The sequence below is a fragment of the Symphodus melops genome (genome assembly GCF_947650265.1).
Source record: "Symphodus melops genome assembly, chromosome: 23".
NCBI lineage: Eukaryota > Metazoa > Chordata > Actinopteri > Labriformes > Labridae > Symphodus > Symphodus melops.
In genome coordinates, this window is record NC_136713.1 from 8,020,516 (window position 1) to 8,043,485 (window position 22,970).

Here is a 22,970-nt window from a genome sequence, read left to right on the forward strand (position 1 = left end):
GCAGTGAGAGGTTTCAAAGCCGACCTTTGAATTTCAATGAAGCAGAGGTTATGCACTCGTCCACCAAAACGTGCGTTCATGCAAGTGAAATAAGATCAAGCGTGTAAGTGATCAAAAAAATGACGCACGAGTTACCAGTCAAAATACCGCAAATGAAATGCTTCCTCCTCCTCGCTCCTTTTTAACAATTCAGCTCAGCAAGGCCTTTCTTCCTTCTGCATCAATCCTTGCAAACACAAGAGACCGCCACACAACAAACATGTTTTCTATAAAAATATCCCTGTTTCTATAGTAACACCTAAGACATCTGTTAGAGTTTTCTCCTGCGTGACCTTAAGGTTACTGACGAGATCGCAGCATCTGCTAAAAATGGTGGACAGCTCTAATAAGAAAGGATTCAGCAAGACAGGTTTGGATGAAGTCAAATGTGATACTTTTACAGATAGCTTGCCAACATGAGTAATGGGGGGGGGGGAAATGTTCCTGTCACATTTCATCCTTTATAGTAAGTGATGCTGTATCTCTGAAAAGCTTCAGTTGAAGGAGAGGAGAGTTGGACAGATGTTGCAGAAACTCCTTTTAATTCTGAGTTATTTATTCTGTGTTAAGATGATGTGTTCCCCAAGCAATATGATGAAAGCATACACATAGCTAGTTATCCCACTAACGCTTTGATACTTCTGCATTTCTTCCACATTATGTACTCTTTCCACACATGGTAACTGTGTTTGGGGGTTCTTGTTAAGAACATGATACTACTGATGTTACTATTGATGTTGTTGACAACAAGCTGTTTGAAAAAGTCTCTTGCAATGAGATTTCATTAACGTTGCAAGCTGGGACAAGTTCTGAAATCTCACCAGTTTCTTTAATCACGCAGTATGTAAATTCCATAAACCGTAACAAAAGATGACGTTGAGGCTGGTGGGGAATCATGGGAGTGATTCTCTCTGCTACCTGATATCCCCATCCTGATCAATTAAAATCGTACTGATGTTACACTGAGTAACACAGAGGTGGATTGTTCATTCCCACTCTGTGACCTGGATGCTTCTGCTTAATGTATGTCAAAGGGGCTAAGTGGGCCCAATCTCCTGGGAAAGGTATGACAGGTGTCTTTGGCAAGACAGCCCTGAAGGCAAACTTCTCCTGTTACTGATCCAAGATATCTCAGACGGACACCATTGCAGAGCTAAGAGACCGAAACAGACACTGACGGAGAAGAGAACCATAGAAAGTTAGTGTGCAAGAGGCTACACAAGAGTAAATCTCAGACTGCCTTTTATGCGTTGGCAAGTGAGAGTGAAAGACTGAAAGGAAGCAAAATTGGGAAAAATACCAAGTCTTGCATAACACTGATCAAAGAAAACTTCGTGGAGCTGAGATAACCACAGAGTCAGATGGTGTCCTGTGAAAACACTTAATTCTAAAAATAGTCTTTTTGCCAATGCAACATTGAATATATATTGTTTTACTACTGTTTGAGAAATGAATGTATATCAAATTAGTCAATTATTAATTTCAATTATCTTCTCTTCCTTACTACTTAGCTAGTAGTAGTAGTACTAACTAGTGTTGCTAATACAATGGATGTTGTACATCACTTATGGTGGCTGATAAGGACAACAAAATTAGAGGCTGACCGATAAATTGGCCAGCTGATGATATTGGCCAATATTAGCATAACCAGTGACTAATTTGGTTTCCGACATGTGCCGATATTAGAGATTTATTCAATTTCATTTGAGTTTTATTGCTTTAGCATGTGAGTGTGTGCTCTGTAGATTACAACTAGCAATGCCCCTCTCCACAGAGTCACGTGGTTCAGTTTATTATCTTTTCCACACTTGATTTTAAACGACGTTTGAGGGACCAACACATTAAATGTGTATGTATACATCTGTCCACTTCTATGTCTATCTCTTCCGATGTCTATATCGGTATCGGCGCCACAAATCCCATATCGGTTTGGCCCGGCAAAAAACCATTTGGACAAACAGGATGCAACTTCAGAAATGAAGCCAGTGCAAAAGCAAGTCAAAAATCTGGAACTATCAGGGTCAATTGAATCAATATCAAATGTGCAGAAATGACATTAATAGTGCCAAATCAGAAACACTTTTATTCTTTCTTGTAGTTTTGACACTAAGTTATTGATGTGATTTGTTTGAACACACTTTACTTTTGGTTATCCTAGGGATCACCACGGTGCTGACAATGACCACTATCAACACCCACTTGAGGGAGACACTGCCCAAGATTCCCTACGTCAAGGCCATTGACATGTACCTGATGGGCTGCTTTGTCATGGTCTTCCTGGCCCTGCTAGAGTACGCCTTTGTCAACTACATCTTCTTCGGGAGAGGCCCTCAGATGCAAAAGAAGCTTGCGGAAAAGGCGGAAAAGGCCAACAATGAGAGGGCCAAGTACGATGCCGCAAGGGTGAGTTTAAAGTCCTTGAATCACGGTACTTGAAATCCAAAGTTTTAGTAAGTCGATGAATAAATTGTTCTTTACTTCAAGTGGTGGCCTGTCAAATTTGATGTTCATGTTTTAGGTACAACTATCCTTATTTTTATCCAATGGGAAGGTGCCAGTGTCTTTTGGCATCAATGCTGAATCAAGTGTGAAGATTTAAGTATCTCTACAGGATCTCTATCTCTCAGTGGACAGATTATGAAATGACTAACCAATATGAATGACTTTAACACTTTGACAATGCAAAACTTCTGATGTGTATTTATTTGTTCGGGGGGGACACTTTTGACAGCAAAGGGCAGCGAAATGTTCTGCTTAATTGGACTGTAATATAATGTCAGATTAATCAAAGACATCTGCATCCATTTTGGACTAAATATGTTGGCTTTAAAAAGAAGCCGTTTCTCCAGATATGTGTTACCTACATGTGGTTGAATATTTTCATCTCCTCAGGAGGCAGGTAGTAGGACCGCGTCCCTAAAGCGGTCCAATCAGGTTAAAGGTCTTCGCCACTCACGCTCGGTGAGTTGTTCGTTCAGTGAGACTCTTCAATATCCTTGAGTCAACTCCGCCATCGCCATCAGCTGACATGGGTGTCTTTTTCTTTGATTTTGCCTTGACGCAATATATTACCACATCCATGGAATGAATCAAGCGCCAACAGACATCTTCATGACATTACCATATTCTCAGGAGTATCCATTCTGACTTTGACCTTTTCATTGCAGTTTATTCCTACATTGAAATGGTGCTCATGCTCTGTCTTGTATCGTAAAATAGATGTGACGGATACAAACGTTGTTTCTCCTTTCTGAGTTCATGCTGAATGCATGCCGTCTGTGAATTTCTTCCCATTGAAACCATCATTGAAGCCACATTTCTCGCAAAGATTTCCTAAAGACACACTGCACATGACTTACATTAGAAAACACAACTTTCACTGCAGCAGTCCATCAGCCTTAAAATATGTGAAACTGAGTGTAAATGTTTCTTAAAAATGAGTTATCTTCTACTTTTAAAAGTTTTCCATTCGGAAGACTTCATGAAGTCAGAGTTTGAAGCAAAACTAAATCTTAAGTCCTCCCGCTATTTCCACTAAAGCTCAAGGATGGCAAAACATTTTTTTCCAAAGTATGTTCAGAAAGAATGTAAAGGTTGTTTGAAAATGTTTCAGTGAGACCAGTTTAAGGTCAAACACGAACACAAAGGGGTACGTTACAAGTCTGATTACAGTCAAAACATTAGCATAATGTGCTACCTAAACAGGGACTGCCCAAAGTAGAGTTTAAATTCGCAACATGTACATATGACTTGTTTAAAAAGTCCATTCAGATCAGATCATGCACCTTTGAGGTGGGAAATGTGACGCTTGCACAATTGCTACATTTGCATGAATAGTGTGCACTGTTGTTGATTTGTTTCATGCCGCAAACATCATAGGCATGGAGTTTGATGTATCTTCTATGTGTTGAGTAGAAGTTATTGTGATCATTCAGTCAGAAGGCAGGTGTAACGGTCATGACAATAGATGTTGCAATTTCTCTGAGAACACGTTCTCTTTCTACCTCCCGCTTCCATCTTGAATTGCCTTTCTTAATTGAAGAAAAGGAATATTGCTTTGACGTTGCTTTGATTGTTCGTTTAAGTGAAAACTGGGTTCTTTGTGAATGAATTAAAAGCAGAACTAATTTCACAGTTAATAATGAAAAACTCAGAACTTATGACATCCATGGAAGGAAGAAGAAGGGTGCGGTCACACTGGCAATCCGTACCCCAGTACGCTTCAATAATTAAGGCTGTCCATGTTGTGTATCCATGCTTGTGCATGAACTGTAACGTCTTCAAAGTGTGCCAGGTCCAAAGGAAGTGTACCGTGTTTGAACACGGATCAGAGCACTCACACTTTGTCGAACAAACTTGGCTTTAGGGGTGAAGCATGCTTGGGCACTGTCCGGATTGCCTGGTGTGAAGTGTGAAGTGTGCCTTAAGGGCCGTGACATGTAAAAGTCTACCATCCCTAAACTGACGATATGTCAAAGTTGTGTGTCTCATTAAACATTTTTTGCATCTCCAAGTTTAGTTGTTTTGCATTTCATAGAATTTTTTGGACACTTCTCTTTATCTACACCTATTAAGCATTTGCTTGTTGATGTCCTTTGTCTCTTTGTTTATGATTTTCATCTGTATTTAATGGCTTGGTCCCTACGTTGTTGGTTGTTTTTAGTCTCTTTGTGTCTTTTTGTTTATGTTTTAAAGTCATTTTAGGTCTCTTTGATTATGGTTTATATATTTGTTTATCATTTTCTTTTGCCTTTTATGTCCCTGTTTATGCTTTATATCTTAGTTATCATTCTGTGTGCCTTTGCTTATGTTTTGTATGTCTTTGATTCAGCTCTTTGAACTTTGTATTGTCCTTTAAAGACACTTTGAGTTACTTTTATTGGAATTTTCAACAAACATTATTGAAGTTTTTGATGCATTTCTTCCATCATCAAATCCACATTTCATGGTTTTCGAGACACTATTTATTTAGGAGTTGTTCCAATTATTGTAAATTGTATCAAATGATTTTCTCATCATTTTTATCAATCAGGCGGAACCACACGGCCACGGGAATATCCTTTTAACCACCCTGGAGATCCACAATGAAGTGGCGGGAGGGGAGATCACCACCAGTGTGGCAGACATTAGGAACTCTCAGTCCATGGTGCAGCTGGATAGCACGGCATCGACGAATATCCAGTACCGGAAGCAGAGCGGTGCGGTCGGCCTGCGCTCCGCCAGCCGCCACTCCCTGGACCGCTCTGCCCAGATGAAACGCAGCCGTCTGCGAAGGCGATCCTCGCAGCTTAAAATTAAAATCCCAGACCTGACGGATGTGAACGCCATCGACCGTTGGTCACGGATCATTTTTCCTTCCGTTTTCTCACTGTTTAACCTCATCTACTGGCTCTACTATGTGTGATTGGAGTTTTTGTTGAGATGTTTGTTGTTATTTGTCTGGTTATTTTTCTATTTATCACTTTGTTTCTTATTTCTTCCTGTTTTTTTCTGTTGCTTTTGTACGTGATGGAATCTGTCAAGTTAAAGACTGAAACACGACAAAATGAGACAAAAAAAAAAAAAAAAAAAGACTACCGAGGTTTCGGACCAAGTTCTCTGCACAATTGTTTTTATATTTGCAGTCTTTGAACCCTTAGTATCTTGTTTTTTTTTTTCTAAAGTATGTACTGTAATTGGGATATGTGACAGTCATTTCCCAACATTTGCCCTCTGAGTAATGTGTAAATAGAGAGATACAAAGCCAGCAATTCAGTGAATAATAGAGTATTTGCAAAAACAAATACAGACACAAGAATTTTCTAATCAAAAGGTGAACATCAAGAAAACTTTATACTACATAGATAGTGACGGCATTTCCTTAAAGTCAATTGAACAACTGCATGTATGTTTGACTGGTACCCTATGCACTCTTAATGCATGTTCACCTGTAGTGAAAAATAACAAGTCCTTATTTTGCCTTTGGTTATTTCAGATCTTTACAGACTGTATTTAGTTATAGCTTTGATAAGATACAATATACTTGCAATTAACTATATAATGCATTGGTCTGGTTAACCTTTACCCAAACACAATAATTTTAAAGTGAGGATTGTTTCCTCTGTTCAGGATGATTGCAACTCAGGTTCTGAATTTTTTGCTATTTGGCATCTTTTTCTAGATGAGGAAAGGTGACGCTGTCATATCCTTTTTGGTAATTTGATAAGGAAAACAAGAGCACAAATATAAAGCCAACTGCCATTTTTCACCTCGACCTTTTTGCAACAGCGATCCCAGTGTTTGCGTGACAGAATTGCACTCAAATGTATCAAATTTCCAAAAACAACAACAACAAAAAAAAAAACGCTTTGACTTTAATTTAAAAACAACTGCCAAGGGCCTTTTGGGCGTCACAGTTACTCAATTTATGAAATATTACAATATTTTTGTACTGTTTGTCTTCAGGTATTTATTTGATTCCCTTACACCCCTCGTAGATTTTTTTGCGCAACACTTAATCCCTTGTTGTGATTGACTGGAGGAATGGAACCCATGTTTTTGTACATAAGTACATAGGTGTGTATATACAAAACAAACAAAAAAAAAAGTATATATATTCTGTGTGTACAACCCAAATTGGAAATGATCAATGATTGAACATTTTGTGATTGTTTGCTGACTTTTAACTGTCAGACTTTTTGGTGCAAAAAAAAAGAAGAAAAAAAGATGATGATTGAACATTACAACCAACAGGTCAAGTTTCAGCATCAGTTTACATTTTGAGCATTTGAAGGCTCTCCTCAAACATATGACCATTTTAAAGTTCGACTGGATGTTTTTTTTCATTGTATGAAAAGCCAAGTGATGGATTTAATTTGATTCCGCAGACGGACCATGAATAGCGGCCTGTCGACTACCTAATAAGCACATACTAGCACTGAATGTATCAGATCCATTCTTCAGGGAGAGGATAATGAGCCATGGTCATCGTTTCTCCATCAGAATGTAACACGCCCATTCTTACGTTGCGAGTTGCGCAGACATAAGGGGAGGGGAGGGTGCTTTAAGAGTGTGTGTGTGTGTGTGTGAGTGAGTGTGTGAGAGAGAGAGAGAGAGAGAAAGAGAGAGATGGGAAATGGATAAAGCTTGATAGAGGAAAGGCGTGGGTCGGCCATTAATTTTCTGCGCTGCTTGCCCGACTATGGACAAATGTCAACGTTTAATAGTTTTGTGGGTAAAAATAGCTCTCCTGTTCTACTCTACTCATGATAAACTGTGTGCCATTTCACCGAAGGTCGCAGAGCAATCTACCAGTTACAATTCATGGGCAGTGATGTACATTTTAAGCACTTCTGGTCAGTCAAATATACAAGATACATACACGTTTTGTGCATGTAAATTCTAATGAGCTCTGCTGTGAATAAGAATGAGCTTGGTTGGGTAAGAGAGTCACTCACTTTGCAGAAATGGGACCAATTAACACATTGTGTAGTTTTAGGTGTACAGATTAATTGATATATGAATAAGAACTGAATGTATATTACTCAGATTGTCGATGCACAAATGCAATTTTATTTATTGAAATAGGATTGACCTCAACCCTGATTAATTAGGGCTCAAGTGATCTCCACATTCAAGTGAATCCGATTCTCTTGCTAGTTTCTTGTCCTGTTTTCTACTGTGTAGACGGGAGGAGACTGCAACATATGACCTGGGTCCAAGACAGAAGAAACTAGGTGAAGAAAAAAAAAAAAAAAAAGAATCAATGCCAGAATCAGCCAAACTATCCTGCTGAAGGCGTGTTCAGAAAGAAAATGTAAGCAGAAGTCTGTTGCACAAATTCCATACAGTTATTGTCCCACCCACCAATCGTGTGGTTTGTTAGCTAGGAATGGTTGCACTGAGTGCGTTTCCTTTTGCCATCATGTCAGCTTCTAATAGACATGAATACCCATCTTTTCCCCCTTCTTTGTTACAAATGTCCATTCATTTATGATGCATATTCACAAAGCAAAGGGATGCCTGTAACTTCTTTTGAAAGTCTGAACATTTTCATCTTGTCATTTTTGTGTTGAGATAGGCGTACTTTTTTGTGCATCTCCAACTCCGCTGACAGGCTTGGCATTCTGTTTCAATGCACGCTAAGGCCCAGAGTATACTTGCTTTTAACAGCGCGTGCACAAAGTCATGACATCAGCCTTGCGTGTGCTGTGGTGAGTTTGGCGTCCCTGACTTTGGTCTTTGGGGAAAAAAAGCTACTGTATGTTTTTTGCAATGTCATGCATTCAAGATAGAGAATTGTTGAAGTCATGGAACCAGTATGCGCAAAGATGCTGCTTCAGTCTTGTGTACATAAGCTAAAGTAAGACAGAACACTGAAGCTGGCATATGCCATGGCTTTACTGGTTTGCTTTGATGTAAACAACTTCTGGCTCATTTGGTGAGATTAAGATAAAGCAAGTTTTTTTTTTTTCAGTTTGGTCATTGTATGATCTTTTTTAATTACCAATCTTAGTGTAATTAAAAAAAAGTGAAAGAGAATAACTGTCACTAACTAGATTCTTGCTTAGCATGCATGCAACTGGAGAATTTAAAAAAGGAAAAAAAAAAAAAAAGATATTTTGCAAACTTGCTTATGAGAGCTGCCAACTGCTCATTTTAGAGTTGACATGATGCCATGTGAGCCAACATTTAAAAGATAAAAAGTCATCAAAGACTTCAGGTGTTGTATGGCCTTGGTCCCATAATGGAATGTGAAATGTTCTGTGCTGCCACAAAATGTATTTAGGCTTAGATTTATACTGTATATCTCTGTATGTTTCTCTTCCTTTTTCAATAGATTATCATGTTAAACCATTGAATAAATTATATACATTGTACCTGTGTATTTGGTATCACGAGCTTGCATGACACTCCGAAGATAATCTGTACTTTTACCGTACAGCAAGCTAATATAACAGACTTTTTTAAATGTCCAAGAAATCCCGAAAGACATGTTAATACAGCGTGTGGACTTTGAAATACCAGAGGTTGCATGTATAACATGACAAGAAGTGTTGAAGGATATCTCTTCCTAAGGCATTCCATCACGACCTGTTCCAGTGCAGCTACTCAATGACACTTTAAGGACTTTTTATGACACTTGGAAACACCCAGTATGTCTTTCTTGTATGAAGTGAATTTTATGAATGTGTGCCAGCGTGTTGTTGAACAAGAGTACAGTAGTTCCCCTGGTTAAATAAAGATTGGAGGACAAAAAGACACTGTGGAGGTGGAGGTGATTATTGGGCATTGAAACATGGACAAACTGAATCAATCTCCCAAACAGTACAGAGACAATTGCTTTGTGAGACTTCTTAAAATTAGATTTGTTTCCCCACTAAAAATGTTGAGAGTAGAGCCCAACCAATATGAGATTTTTGGTGCCGATACCAATCGGTATATTTAGAGAGAACGTCAGTTTAGTAAGTATAGCGTCAATGAATTGAGTAGATTACATCAATGTTTTGCAGCTATATTGGCGCCGGTTTATGCCCTTTTTCCATCGTTGGTGAAATGATCAGTGTCAAGCATTGTTAATATTAAAGGTTTTGGAACTAAGTAACGACAAGTCAGGAGATTTTGACCTGTGTAGAAATGATTCTTTTTAACCAAGCGGCCTCCTCCTAGAACCCCAACTTACAGAGAAGCCGCTTGTCAACAGACTTGGAGCAGCAGGCCAGCAGGGGACTATATAGCCACATTTCAAAATAGCTAGATGCATTAAATCTTTAATGTGAGTTGTCATGTTTGCAAGTAAGGATGAATCATGTCCTATTTAAAAAAAAAACCCACTTATAATGACAAGTCTGCCCCTCCCTCTTTTAGGAATCTGCATCTTGGGAATCCTTAAGAATCGGGATGGCCTCCCCTCCAAATCTAGATAGACTTTATCGCACACTATTTATGCATAATGACTTAAGAAATGCTGAGCGTGGCTTTTTCCAATTCCCCCTGCCTCTCAACAATATACAAGTCCCCAGGGGTACACATGATGTATTTTTAATCTCTTACCTTTAGAGCCTTTGTAAAGTACTATGCAGAGGTTCTCACCCCAAGGTATCGTTCATCATTAAAGTAATCATTAAAAAAATAACGTTCAGCAGTTTGAGGGCTGCATAGTTAAGAAGACATTCTGTCTCAAGGACCGACTTACTCCAGATACGAAGGCCTGACCAATCATAAAAGGAAACTCAAAGCAAAAATATTAAGAATAGTTTTAAGGATAATGAATACAATCTTAGATATTAAAGGTAGAAAACTGGCTACTGCGTCGTACTTTTTCTTGCAAATTGGTTGAAGAGCTTCGGAGAAAGTTTAAAAAAGAACATCAAGTCAACATGTTTGTTTATCCAGGCGTGCCTACCTGCCTGGCTTCCTACTCACGGTACACACAGTTCTTGCCTCTGTGCCGTCGCAATCAAAGAAACCAAAGTTCAGACTTTTTAAAGATGTCTTCTGCTGTCAGTGTCTTGTTATCTCTGCATCACCTTTAAGGGGAAGAAAAGCACATTTCTACTCTTCAAGTGGGGATTTTCTAAATTAGGGCTTAGGGGACAGTTGTTGTCGACACAGCAAAAGAAACCACAGTTGTTTGTGGTTTTCTAGGGAGCGATATGGTCGCTGAATGCATGACAAATATTGATCCGTAACCTCAGGGAATTAAGATGCCAAGTGACTAATAAAAAGTCCTTGTGAGAGCTGTAAAAGCAAAGAGTCAACCAAAGTCTATTTTTTTTTACAAGCAGCATTCTTGCTCTCTGGCTTGCTATCACTCATTTGGTTTGTATTTGATCAGTCTGGATCCTCAAGTTGGAGTTTTAAAAGGAACAAGGTGTATTCATATAGCTAAGTCATCGTGTTACTCCAAAGGGTAAATTTGGTCAGAGCAGCAACAGAAGACAGATGCAAAACAACAACAGGCAGGACAAAAGTATGTCAGTTACGTGACGTATTCTGCAAACCAATTTAGATATCTGTCAAGGCTCCAGTGTCAGGTTAAATTTCATATGAGTATGCTAATAATGAAAGTGCTAACAAGCTAATGTTCTGGCATAGGTATAATGTTAACTATACTGGTAAATGGACTGCGGTTTTATTGCACCTGTCCAGTTTCTAAACCCTTCAAAGTATCTCATCTACACACACACATTCTCCAACTCCAGAATACAAACTTTCACAACATCTCGGGAATCAATGTCTTGTAAAAAGACACTTAAACATGCAAACTCAAGCAGCTTAGGATCAATCCGCCAATCTTCTAAATATTAGATGACCTCTCTGAAGCCAGCTAGCATGCTAAGGTTAATTAACACGTGTTGGGTGGATTTTGGTTGTTTGTGTAGGTATTTCATTATTAATGTCCTGTAAGTACTGAAACAGCTAGGTGATCGAAGAACTGAGACGGATTCTGTGCTTTGACTGTTTGGTTTCATGCGATTCATTTTGCAGAGTTACAGTCAAGGTTTAGGACCGTAGTTCCTTGATAGGGTTTTCACATAATCCACCCTGCGATTAACCTCCAGTGTTAAAAAAAAAAAAAAAGATGAAGCCCATGTGGAAGTGCAAAATCCTGCAGTTCATCAAGTGCCCACTTGAGGCCGATTGAAGAAGTACAGGAAGAACTTCTGTTTGAAACTCTAGGAATCATAAGCTTGTTTGCAATCTACAAGCACAGTAAAGAAGATATAATGATGTTTAACCACAAAGGACTTTTTACACGAGAAGAATTTTAAATCCTCTTCTGTACTTCTATGGAAACCAAGGCAGCGAGCAAATACAGGAGATGTCTGATCTCTTTTCCAAAGGCAGCATTCACGCTGGGAACATTAACATGTGAATAATGTTCTTTTTTTGAATGGGAATTAAACATGCCTATTCATCTTTAACATTGTGGTTTGAGCACTTTAACACAAGTGTTCAATTGTGCCAAGATGAAACATTTTCAACTTTAAACATAGCTATGCCTTACAGGGCTCCAAACAAGCTCTCAGCAGTTGCATAGCAACAGCAGCTTCCACAGACAGGACTCCTACATACAGTAGATGTGTTTAAAGTGGCCTGTAAAAACATGAACACTGAAGCAAAGTCCCTCTGATGGGAATTAGAACCAGCATGACACATACTGTAAGTTAAAATGTTGTCGACCCGGGGGCGCCGATAGCTCAGCGGCAGCGACAGCGCGCGTACCATGTTGCGAGGCCTCGCTCCTCGCGCGGGCGGCCCGGGTTCGCGTCCGGCCCGGGTTCGCGTCCGGCCTGTGGCCACTTTCCCGCATGTCTCTCCCCACTCTCTCCCCCTTTCCGACTCTATCCACTGTCCTCTATCAATAAAGGCAAAAAGGCCAAAAACAAAAATCTTAAAAAAAAAAAATGTTGTCGACCCAGGTTGAAGGGTTGAGTGCAAAGATGGCCGACCCAAATAACCGCCCTCTGAGCCCTAAAAAAACCCACAAGGCGGTGAGGACTCAGCCCGTGCTTCTTGTTGCGAAACTCACTGAATGAATTCTTTCTGATGTCTTCTCTCTGTCTTTTCTTCCCTTCCCTTCCTCGCCTGCCAACTGACATACTTTCTTTTAATTCACAAGCAGCCTGGCGAGCAGTGGAGGGAGCGTGGGAGAGAGTAGGAGGGAGAAGGGAAAGGATGGAGCGGGAAAGAAAGTCTGTTTCAGCATCAAAAGGCTGTCTCGGAGACTTGGGGGAATACACTGACTCTTCAATGTACTTTTTGATGATGCCTTTCTGTTTTATGAAATCAATGATACACAACCCTTGCAACAGTGAATTAGCCTACTTCTCCCTTCACCGTTCTCACCCTCTGTCTCGCTTGAACTCTTTCCCTCATCTCAACATTCTGTCGCTCATTAATCCTTCTGTTGCACTCACATTTTCTGTCGTCTCTCATTAGAACCCGTCGTATATTTTGTAGGACGTACTTCCTGACATCAGCTGCCAGGCAGAGACACACTGAACAAGACAATATTTTGATGGCTCACCCTTCCTGCATTGAAAACCTTTGGGTCCCTTGACAATAAAATTTTCCTTGAAGAGGGAACTGCACATCCCTGAATCATTAAACATTTAAAGGAGTATTCCCCGAGTGTTCGATACTACAGAGAACAACATGTCCTATTATCTTTTGACCTAGAAACAACTCATATCTGAAGTCGTCATCAGCTTACTGCAATAATTATCAGGGAAAACAATAACTTTGGAGATAGATCAGAGAGAATACTGACCACTGTTTTGTCTTGTCAGGGAGAAGAGGGTGTTCGGTTAATTAAGCTCATGAAAGATGTGCTTACATAAAAAGAAGCTCAAACACAATTCAGCTATGGCAAAAAAAAAAAGATGTGAAGGACGTTAGCTTGAACCAAGCTGGAATAATTTAGCTCACACAGATTATATAACCAGGTTGGGAGCACTTTTCGTAAGCAGAATTAAAGCAGCGTACATGTTCGTGCAAGGAATAAAAGCATGGATAATCCTGGCAAAACAAAGTGACTGTTGAGTGGCTCAGTTGGTGAAATACTGAAGCAAAGCATGGGGCAACTCTGCACAACAAGAAAAAAGAAATGCAGTGTTTTTCCATTGATGTTTTTTTTTCTGTTGAGTTGACTTTCCTTTTCAAGAACGCGCACGTATTTCCCGTCGAATTGTTTTTCTTGCACGTGCTCAGTTTGGCCAAAGGTTTGCTGTATTTTCTAAGAAGAGGTCAAAAATGAACAAACGTGTAATCAATCAATAAAATGTGGTTGTTTGGACACTTGGTGGAAACAGTGGTGATTCTAGAGTCTGTCGGGGCCCTCTGCAAAAATCCTTTGTTGGGGGCCCCTCTAACCAGCGATCATCACTGTCATGTCTGCCTGCATCCTTAGGGAGGTTTTCCGACTGTCATTGCAAAATTTGCATATTTTGGAGTACTGCTTTGGTTTAAAGTCTGTCAGCAGTTGGGGGGGGGGGCTTACTGGTCTGGGGCCCCAAGCAGTTGCCTGTTGACAAGCAACGCCTCTGGATGGAAACCCCTACAGTTTTGGGTCCAAAAAAAAAGAAAACCCAACTTGATCTTCTTGATGAAGACAGCTTCATGCTAAAGTCTATCTGAAGTTCTCTCTTACTTAACTTGACTGCAGAGCAATGTCCACAGTTTCATCGTAGCACTCACTCAGTATATGAACTTTTCACAGCTGAAATTACCATGTTATAAAAAAGTGATTTAATCTGATAGAATAATTTAAATATTCCCTTTGCACTCTCTCTATTCATCAGTATCTTACTGCAACACTCCCCCCCCCAAAAAAAATAAAAAAAATAAAAAAAAATAAAAATGCTACATGTTACCCTTCATTAGTGAAAGACATGATCAGACAACACAAGATGAAATCACTTGTAGTTTTTTTTTAAGTGCACATTCCCATTTCCTTTGTTCTGATATAATCAGTCTGTCGTCCCATTTGTCCTCCCATCCCCGCGACAGGAGTCCTTCTATTCCCTGTGCTCATTACGATCAGAACAAAGTGAGTCATGGCTGCCAGGGAGAGACAGAGTGCAGAGACAAAAGTCTCTTTGTTTTAGGGGGCTCGCTGGCAGCTTTACCTGTACAGAGAGTGTGAACCATTAGAGACTCTTCATTACAGGTTTGATTCCAGTCTGCGCTCTTTGCTCTCGTGATCCCAACCTCTCCCCTCTATAGGCAGCTATTCAATAATTGCAGAGATGGATCTTTGAATGTTAATGTTCCAGTCAGTTTTGTTTAGTTAGTCAGGGATTGTGTACAAAATATACACAAATCTCAATCAGGCCCCGTTTCCACCAGGCGGTCCGGTTTTGTTCAGTTCATTATGGTAAACCCTGACCTTGTATGCGTTTTTAGTAGACACTGAGCCTTATTGGCTATATTTCTGTTCCACTCGACAATTCACAGAGTCTGGTGTTCTCCCCACATCACTGATTTCAAGATAGGACACAGTTAGGGAGAAAGAGAGACTGGGGAACGTCACTTTTTCCTCGTTCATGACAGATTTTTTAACTGATTCTTAATCCAAAAAAATCTGCACATCAATTTGGTAAAAAATGGTTTTGTTGCCACAGGAGGAAAAAAAAAATACACTAACCGGTTTATGAACAAAGAGAAATTGCAAACTTGAAAACACATCATGGTAAAAGAAAAAAAAAATCAGCAAGGATGTAAAAGTATAAGCTTGTGGTGTGGGCCCTCTGCTGGACACTTTCAGTACATACAGATGACTGTATGCTCCCTTATAGAAGGTGTGTGTGTGGGGGGGGGGGCTGTTTCACACGCCCACACACTCATCTGCAAACACAGAGAGGCGTGTATGTGTGATTAATGCTTTCCGTTTTCACGTTTCTAGAGCCACAGACAGCATAATTACATGTTTAATTACTCCATGTTTGGACTCTTTCTTCTGTACGGGGGCCAATCATAGTGTCAGGAGGCTGGATGGTAACTGTGTTTAAAATGTTGCAGAAGGTCCACATCAGACAAAAAAAAAAAAATGAAAACATGAAAAAGGAACAAACACTTTAGCTCCTCTCCTCATTCTAATAGTGTTTCCTTAAAGCTACACATATCTGACTTTTTTGTAGTTTCTGACTTTCTGCTAATGCTTTATCTCTATTTAGATACAATGAGTCATGAAGGTGTAGATTTGTGCACAATGTCCTTCCTCCATGGACAATTATTCCACTTCAGAAGCAGAAAATGTCACAGCGCAGGATGAGGTATGTTGAGTGTTAAGTTGTCGTTGAAGCGTGAAAAAAAAAAAAAAAATGAGGAGGATGAATACATTTACCAGCTGCACCTTACACGCTGAGCGGCCTTAACTGTTGCAATATCTATTTACTGAAACCAGTTTCCATTCGTCAGAATTTCTCTGCAGGTGAAGCGCATTTTATTTCACACACACACGCTGAAGTGTTGCTTGCCTTTCAATTGACATCTGCTTTCTTTATTAATCCTCCTTGTTTGTTAGCACACAAACATTTTTTAAACATGTTTTTTTGGGGCCTCGAATAACTTGATCACGAAGCTAGAGATCGCATGATCTGTTTTCCCACATTGTAGTCGTTTGTTGTACGTCACTGTAATCATTTTAAAGCTTTGCTTGCTGAAATGCACCTTGGGAGTTGTAGTTGAGCCCTATCCACACGATCACCCCAAGTTTTGTTCAACTTTTTTTTGTTGAAGAAGTGTCTTTTCTTAAAAGCGTCCTCTAAAATCAGAACGCAGAAAATCCAGTATAAAAAGTCGTAACGCTCCTCCTTTTCTGACCCCTTCCAAGGGCGCTTCTAGGGCCTGTTGGGGCCCAAGGCAAACATTAATTGGGGGCCCCTCCAACCAGCATCCATTATCATTTTCCACAGAAATAATGCATGCGACACTTAGCAGGGCATTGAGAGTGGGTGCTGTCAGATGGGGCCCCTATAGGGAGGTTTTCGACTGTCATTGCAAAATATGCACATTTTGAGGCATTGCTTTGGATTAAAGTTTGTCAGCCGTTAAGGGGGCCCCTACTGGCCTGGGCCCCTACAAGCTGGTGCCTGGCTTGCCTGTTGACAGTGCAGCACCTCTGAATCATCCTCACACATTTGCACACAATCCCTTGCAGGAAGTACATCACTTTGAATGCTGTGGAGACTGAATTATGATCCTATTTGTCAGATTTTATGCAGCATTTGAGTCTTCTGCATGACCTTCCTCAGATGCAATTGTCCTCACATAAAATACAAATTCGCCTATAATTACGCCCCCGCTCAGCTATTGAATTGCTGCTTGTATCTTATTCGAATCTAACAGATGTTTCCCCCTGTAATACACAAATTCAATCAGCCGCCGACAAAACACTCACCTCCAGTCGTAACAGAGAAGCTTCCTCAGCATAAGAATGAGTCGCTGCAGTGTCTGACAGACCCCACCCACTGACTCCTTACACAACACCTTTTTATCGCACTGATTTACCTTGAAATGATGTTGCCAGGTTACAACATCCTGATTCTGTTTTCGTGTGTGTGCTGTGAGCGCACTGGGTGGGTGGGTGTGCTCAAGCCTGTTCGCAGGTGTGTGTGTGTGTGTGTTTGTGTGAGTCAGTGATGGATGTTCTTAAGTGCTCTAAAAGTGGGGGTCTAACAGCAGCTGGGCACATTACTTCAAGTCCTCTTTGCTGTCGTGCACGGCTGATGCTTAAAAAGTCGCAGCCGTGAACCCCTTACATGAATCCTTAATGCTGCTGATCCCCACTGCCTTGCAAAGGGCAAAACAATTCATGACGCGCTGATGCAGGAGGTTGCCTCTGCCTTTCTTGCATTGCACTCATGTCTTTTTTCACATTTTTTACCCCCCAAACACTCTCCCTTTTTCTCTCTCTGTGAATGAGCTGCTTAACTGACACTCGTACGACAGTAATTCCCGTCTTAGTGAATGGGATTAATACTTAATTCAAGATGAGCCTTTTATCGATACCTCGCTGTGTGTTCTTTTTTTTCTTTTTTTTCTCATTTCAGGATGGCTTTGCAGCTCTTGGCAAATCAAAGGAATGATGATTGGGCAGATAAGAGGGTATTAACAGTGTCTAAGAAGCATTACAATGCAGTGCAGGCCAGAGAGGTTAGAGTCAGAGGCGTGTCCAGAAGGGCGGAAAAGGGTGGCATGGGCCCCCCTTGAAATCTGATTGGCCACCCAAGGTGCCAGCCCAAAATCCAAATCTATGATTGATTCATATCCGGTACTTAAGTACAAATAAACTATTTGGGAAGTCTTCAACAGGCTAATGGTAGCTCTACTAGTTGTTATATGAGAGGTTTAAACGCATAACGCTAATAGAGGGAGCAGTGACTCTACTCCGACTTCCGTCCTGATGTCTGATAAAGAAAAAGATAAAGATAACGGGACCATAATTCTCCCTCTAATTATTATGCATGTATTTAAAGATGATTTACATGATCACATGCACAAAATTGTCACCTTCCAATACAAATAATCTAATTTGCAAAAAAATATTTCAATTACCTCAGTGAAAGTCTCTGTAAAGAATTACATTCCTTCATAAGGGGTTTCTAACCTTTGTGTGACCAACAGAGATCAGGTTTTAGCTGATAAATAATTCTCAACGTCATTATTATAATCCGTTTGTATGTAAGTAAATCTAATATTTTGAAAGAAAGATTGGCGCTTAATTTGTTTTTTTTAAGTTATTGATCATTATTATTATTATTGTAGATTGTTAAACTTCAAATATCAAATGGTGTGCCGATAAATAATTATTTAAAAAACATAAACGCCACGTTGAGCTTCTTCAGGGATGTAAGTGGCCTTTGGCTCCATCTCGTGGCTGTTTAATTTACCACTTTTAATCTTAATGCATTTGCGTCATCACGTTTTGGAAATCCGTGACCAAGCGCTCGCATCAAGTTCGTCAGAGAAGAGCCGGAAATTCAAGAGAGTGCCACCTTCAAAATAAAGCAACTTCCTCAATAAGTCCGTTCAGAAGTCCACGTTTATTTCTATGATCTCAATTTACCATCCTTGATTACATGCCAATACTAACTAAAATGAAATCTTGTATAATAAAAAAGACCACATCAAACCCCCATACAAAACATGTTTTAAAATGCAAAATGATCTGAAATAGCCAATTTTACCCATTAATGTATAAAACAGTTTCAAGTAATTTAATTTTGAGTCCCCAATGAACTTGAACTGTTAATGCAACTAACTGCTGTGACTTACAGTATATAACATGGGACTTAATTAATTTGATTGGGCTGTTTGTTGGACATTTTGTCGATGCAGGATATTTTGAAACGCTGGAGCGGAAGTGACCAACACATGGGAGTTAACGTGACATTATTGATCTTTGTTCGGCCTAAAACGTTGTTTTCTAAAAGTGCAGTGCAGCTTGCAGCCATTTCTCCCATCGGACTGAGATCAGTTAACGAGTTAACGTAGATTTTTCTATCTTTATTTCCTCGGCTGGCTTTGTCTCGTCGGGATGGATCCAGCAAGCCGATACCAAGTGGTGAGATAAAAACAGCTTCTAACAAGGCCTCACAAGAATTTAGACCCCACTAAACTGTGTACTAGTAACCTACAGTGAGTTATAATACGTATAACACTGCTAATACGCTCCTTTACTGCGAAATAACCTCTATTTTGCTGTTTCAAGTGTCTTAAATTTTTTTATTTTGACAGCTCGTCTCGCGCATCCGTGACTTCCGCATTGGCTAGGTTAGCATTATCAAAGCTAGCCGAGATAATCTGCTTCTTTCCTCCTCTTCATCCCCCTGTGTGTCCGGAATTGCATTTCTACTGGGTTGAATTGACATTACATTCACATTATAAACGTAGTCTTTGACTTTGTATTTATTTTATTTTTTTAAAACCTTTCTGAACATACACCCTTGTAGTTGAGCTAATGCTATCACCCTAGCCGCAGAGGTGTAGCAGCTATCTGTGAGCTAACGTTAGCACGGCTTTAAAATAAAGATTAAAAAGCGGAGCAAAAACCACAGATTAGTTTTGTCCTTCAGAAAGGACTATTTTAGTGACGTGTCAGGAATGACACTTAATATTAAGTCGCAAATGGCGTAGTAAATAACCTTTCTGAGGCAGGACCTGTCACATACATTATCATCAAGCAGTTTCCATGGCAATACAGTTTATAAAGAAATAAGGTTGGAACAAAGGCAATCTGACTATTTGGGTAAAGATTTGTGATTTCATCGACACAGATGCAGGTAACTACTGTTTTTAAATAGTTACCAGACAGCTAAAGTATCCACATGAGTATTAATAATAAAATAATATGAGCTGAAATAAACCAGGTTTTAATAATTCAACAGCATATCCAGTTGTGTCCTGAGTAAAACTCAAAGATTTCTCTTTACAAGGGGAGTCTTTAAAAAACAGTTTTTTAGAGTATAGCTCAACAGATTCAAACATTAAGATAAAAGTGATCATAGCACAACACTTCCTTCTTTTCTTCCTTCCTTCCTTTCCTCTCCACATGATGCAAACCCACTCCCTCGCTCAGGTTTCTGCACATTAAGTATGGAGGACTCTGCCGTTTTGTGGATGCCTTTCTGTTTTTTTTGTTCCTTTTATTTAAAGTTTCAGGGATATTCAGACTCACAAGGAGGCTTGTGGTTACTTTAAGATCTTACGTAATGGATTCGTAGCCTGACGTCAGCCAATCACCCGCTCGCTCGTTGCCTGCTTCAGCGTCTTGGAAAGCTGGTTTTGCTTGGAACATAATCGCCATGATGACGCACGTACTGTATAAGCCCTCGATTATGCCTTGATATCTCTCACTCTGTGATAAGTCATCTCTGTGACTTTAGAAGTTATCAGAATGACGTAAGGTGGTATAAGAAGGGTGTTTCCCCCCTGTCATTGTGGGCAAAACCACACGTTTGTTTTGTTCTTTTTGTTGCTGTCACAATGCTGCTCAGTTCAACACGTACTTGTCAAAGCTGAGGCTTAAAGTTTGAAGAGCTGAACTCAATGTGCGGGGAACAGGATATGAGACAACAGGAGATCACACCGTTCACCGTCCGTCTTGTAAAAATGCAAACTAAATGAAATGTCTCCAAAGGGATTGGATGTCTGAATCGTAGGGTCGCAACATTGTGGGGATCTTTCAAGTTGGAAACTTTCCATGGGAATTAACAGAATGATGATATTATGTGTTTAATGGTATTATTTTACATAGGACAAAACAACATGTTTATGTTTTTGCTTGGATGTAATACAGTAATTAATTCCCATGGAAAGTTTCTGGAAACTTCCACCCCCTTTTGCAAGAGCGTGAGACCGCTTTAGGTGGCGTCTGTGCGACATATCGTGAAGTCGCGGACACATTTCTCTTTGATTGAAGACTCCGAAAAAAAGCGAGGGCGAGTCCCTCCCTCTCCCCCCCCCCCCCCCCCCCCCCCCCCCCCCCCCCCGCTCTGCATTCCTGCCAGGCGTCCTGTAACCATCGTGTTCCCACCGCCATCTGTAATTTCAGAACGCCTCTGGCGCGAGAGTTGGGACACTGATGAGCTGATTATGTGTGTATCACTTCTCAAGAGGGCAGTAGACCTTTGCAAACAAATCAGGAAAATCCAGCACGCTCTTCAGCAGAGCAGGTAAAGTCGCTGGCTCGGCTGACCCATTCTCCATCTCGTCCTCTATTCCAGTTGCACAACGAGGAGGACTCCTCGGAGGCGTCGACCAGCGATCAGCAGCCGTGCACTTCTGCGACAGCCCAGGCTGGGCCTTCGAGCCAAGACGAGGCTCAGGCCAGCCCGGCTCCCGCTGAGCCCTCCGGATCCAGGACTCAGGGGGAGACGGATGCACCTCCACCTCCTTACGCTTTCATCGACCTCGGAGCGACCGCTGCATCGCCTGGTATGAATCAACGTTTCCTTTTAAACATGCTTCTTGTCTGCACTGAAATGTGGCCGCACAGTCTGGAATTTTGATTTCCGTGACAGGACGAGCACATTTTGGGCCGCTGCGCAGTTCTTTGATCGTGCACGCATCCGTTTTTTTTTTCTCCCTCCCCTCCACCTCCCTCTCACAGAAACTAGTTTCCAAGCCGACTTCCCAGTGCCGCCGCCCTACAGCGTTGCCACCTCACTGCCCACGTATGACGAAGCGGAGAAGGCCAAAGCGGCCGCCTTGGCAACCTCCGCTGTGGAGGTGATGCCTCGGGTGAGGACACACACACACACACACACACACGCCTCCTTCATCTTTTTTTTTTTTTTTTTTACACAATGCTAAATAAATACGTCTTGTGAATTTTAGAATCTCTTGGCAGAAACGATTGTAGTTACACAACACGAAGGGGAAAATCCGAATATTCAAACCAGACGTTACCAGTCTTGCTTGATCCTGACGGTGTTGATTTGTTTGTGTGTACGTGTTAGGATGAAGAATTCCCTCCCCGAGATGATTTCAGCGATGCCGATCAGCTGCGAGTCGGGAACGACGGAATCTTCATGCTGGCCTTTTTCAGTAAGACATTTTTTTTCTTCTTCTTCTCTTGATGCATTCACTAAAAATTCACTCGCCTCACAAACACCGCAGTGTAAACATTCGTTCCCCAACATATTCCTCTGGGAGTTGAAGGGAATTTCTCAGTGATTCCGGTCGAAGCAAGCGGTTCACGTAAAACGACTTCCAGGCAAAGGAGTTCCTCTTCTGTGCGTCTCGTTCTTTGTGCATCACATTCCCGGAGTAGCTCCCGTTCATCTGTCTGAGTTTCAAGTTGTTGACGAAAATGGAAGCCAGCAACTACTGCTGAATAACGCTAGAAAAAAACAAACAAACAAACAAAACACCATGATGCAGATTTGTAAAAGAAAGAGAGGTTTGTCCTGAAGAGGAGAGGAAAAACCAACTTTTTTAAAATGTTTGTTTTGTGGACTCCATATTGGATCAATCACGATGCATTCGAGGTTATCAGGGAACTTAAACTGCCGATGGGCTTTGGTCGAGTTTGATGAAAAAAAAAAAAAAAGTCTGACCCATCGTTGATGGACAGCTTTACTTTGAAGACACAAACGAATCATCATTTGAAAACCGTCGATGGGAGCCGGCGTGTCATCAGCACGGATAATGTTCCGCCTGGTTACCGTTGCGCAGACACCACAGCGGTGTGATGACGCTTTATGGCAGATGCCGACTAATCGCTCATCAGGATAGAAAAATTCAATACTGGGACCGAGCAGGATGATGACGGTGAGTAGACAAATGCTTGTGACTTTTTCTCGTGAGTGCTGGTACAAGTGGTGTTGTTGCATACTTTATTGCCAGCTGTTTCTTCATTTAAGTCTGAGTCACACTCGTTACGTTTCTGCTGCTTGCTAAGCATTCCTTCAAACGAACGAACGAACGTCCTCCGTGGCTAA

The 22,970-nt window shown here is 40.8% G+C and overlaps 2 protein-coding genes across 6 annotated transcripts in view; both read left to right on the forward strand.

Moving 5' to 3' along the window:
• LOC306818341 (gamma-aminobutyric acid receptor subunit beta-3-like) overlaps positions 1-9,662 on the forward strand; it is a 56,013-nt gene extending 46,351 nt beyond the window's left edge. Inside the window, exons 9-11 of one of the 3 annotated variants that reach the window (XM_079335890.1) lie at positions 2,198-2,442; positions 2,932-3,000; positions 5,072-9,662. In XM_079335890.1, coding sequence (XP_079192016.1) covers positions 2,198-2,442; positions 2,932-3,000; positions 5,072-5,443 — 686 coding nt within the window. In that variant the 3' untranslated portion in view covers positions 5,444-9,662. The remainder of the gene's footprint in view (positions 1-2,197; positions 2,443-2,931; positions 3,001-5,071) is intronic. The other 2 variants (XM_079335892.1, XM_079335891.1) reach the window with 2 other exon arrangements.
• A 9,165-nt stretch (positions 9,663-18,827) lies between these two features.
• The window catches only part of ndfip2 (Nedd4 family interacting protein 2), a 187,568-nt gene continuing 183,425 nt past the window's right edge, over positions 18,828-22,970 (forward strand). For 2 of the 3 annotated variants that reach the window (XM_079335902.1, XM_079335901.1), the window contains exons 1-4: positions 18,828-19,090; positions 21,252-21,462; positions 21,638-21,768; positions 21,987-22,074. In XM_079335902.1, the coding sequence (XP_079192028.1) occupies positions 19,064-19,090; positions 21,252-21,462; positions 21,638-21,768; positions 21,987-22,074 (457 nt within the window). In that variant the 5' untranslated portion in view covers positions 18,828-19,063. Of the gene's footprint in view, positions 19,091-19,712; positions 19,809-21,251; positions 21,463-21,637; positions 21,769-21,986; positions 22,075-22,970 lie in introns of those variants that run through there. The other variant, XM_079335903.1, reaches the window with a different exon arrangement.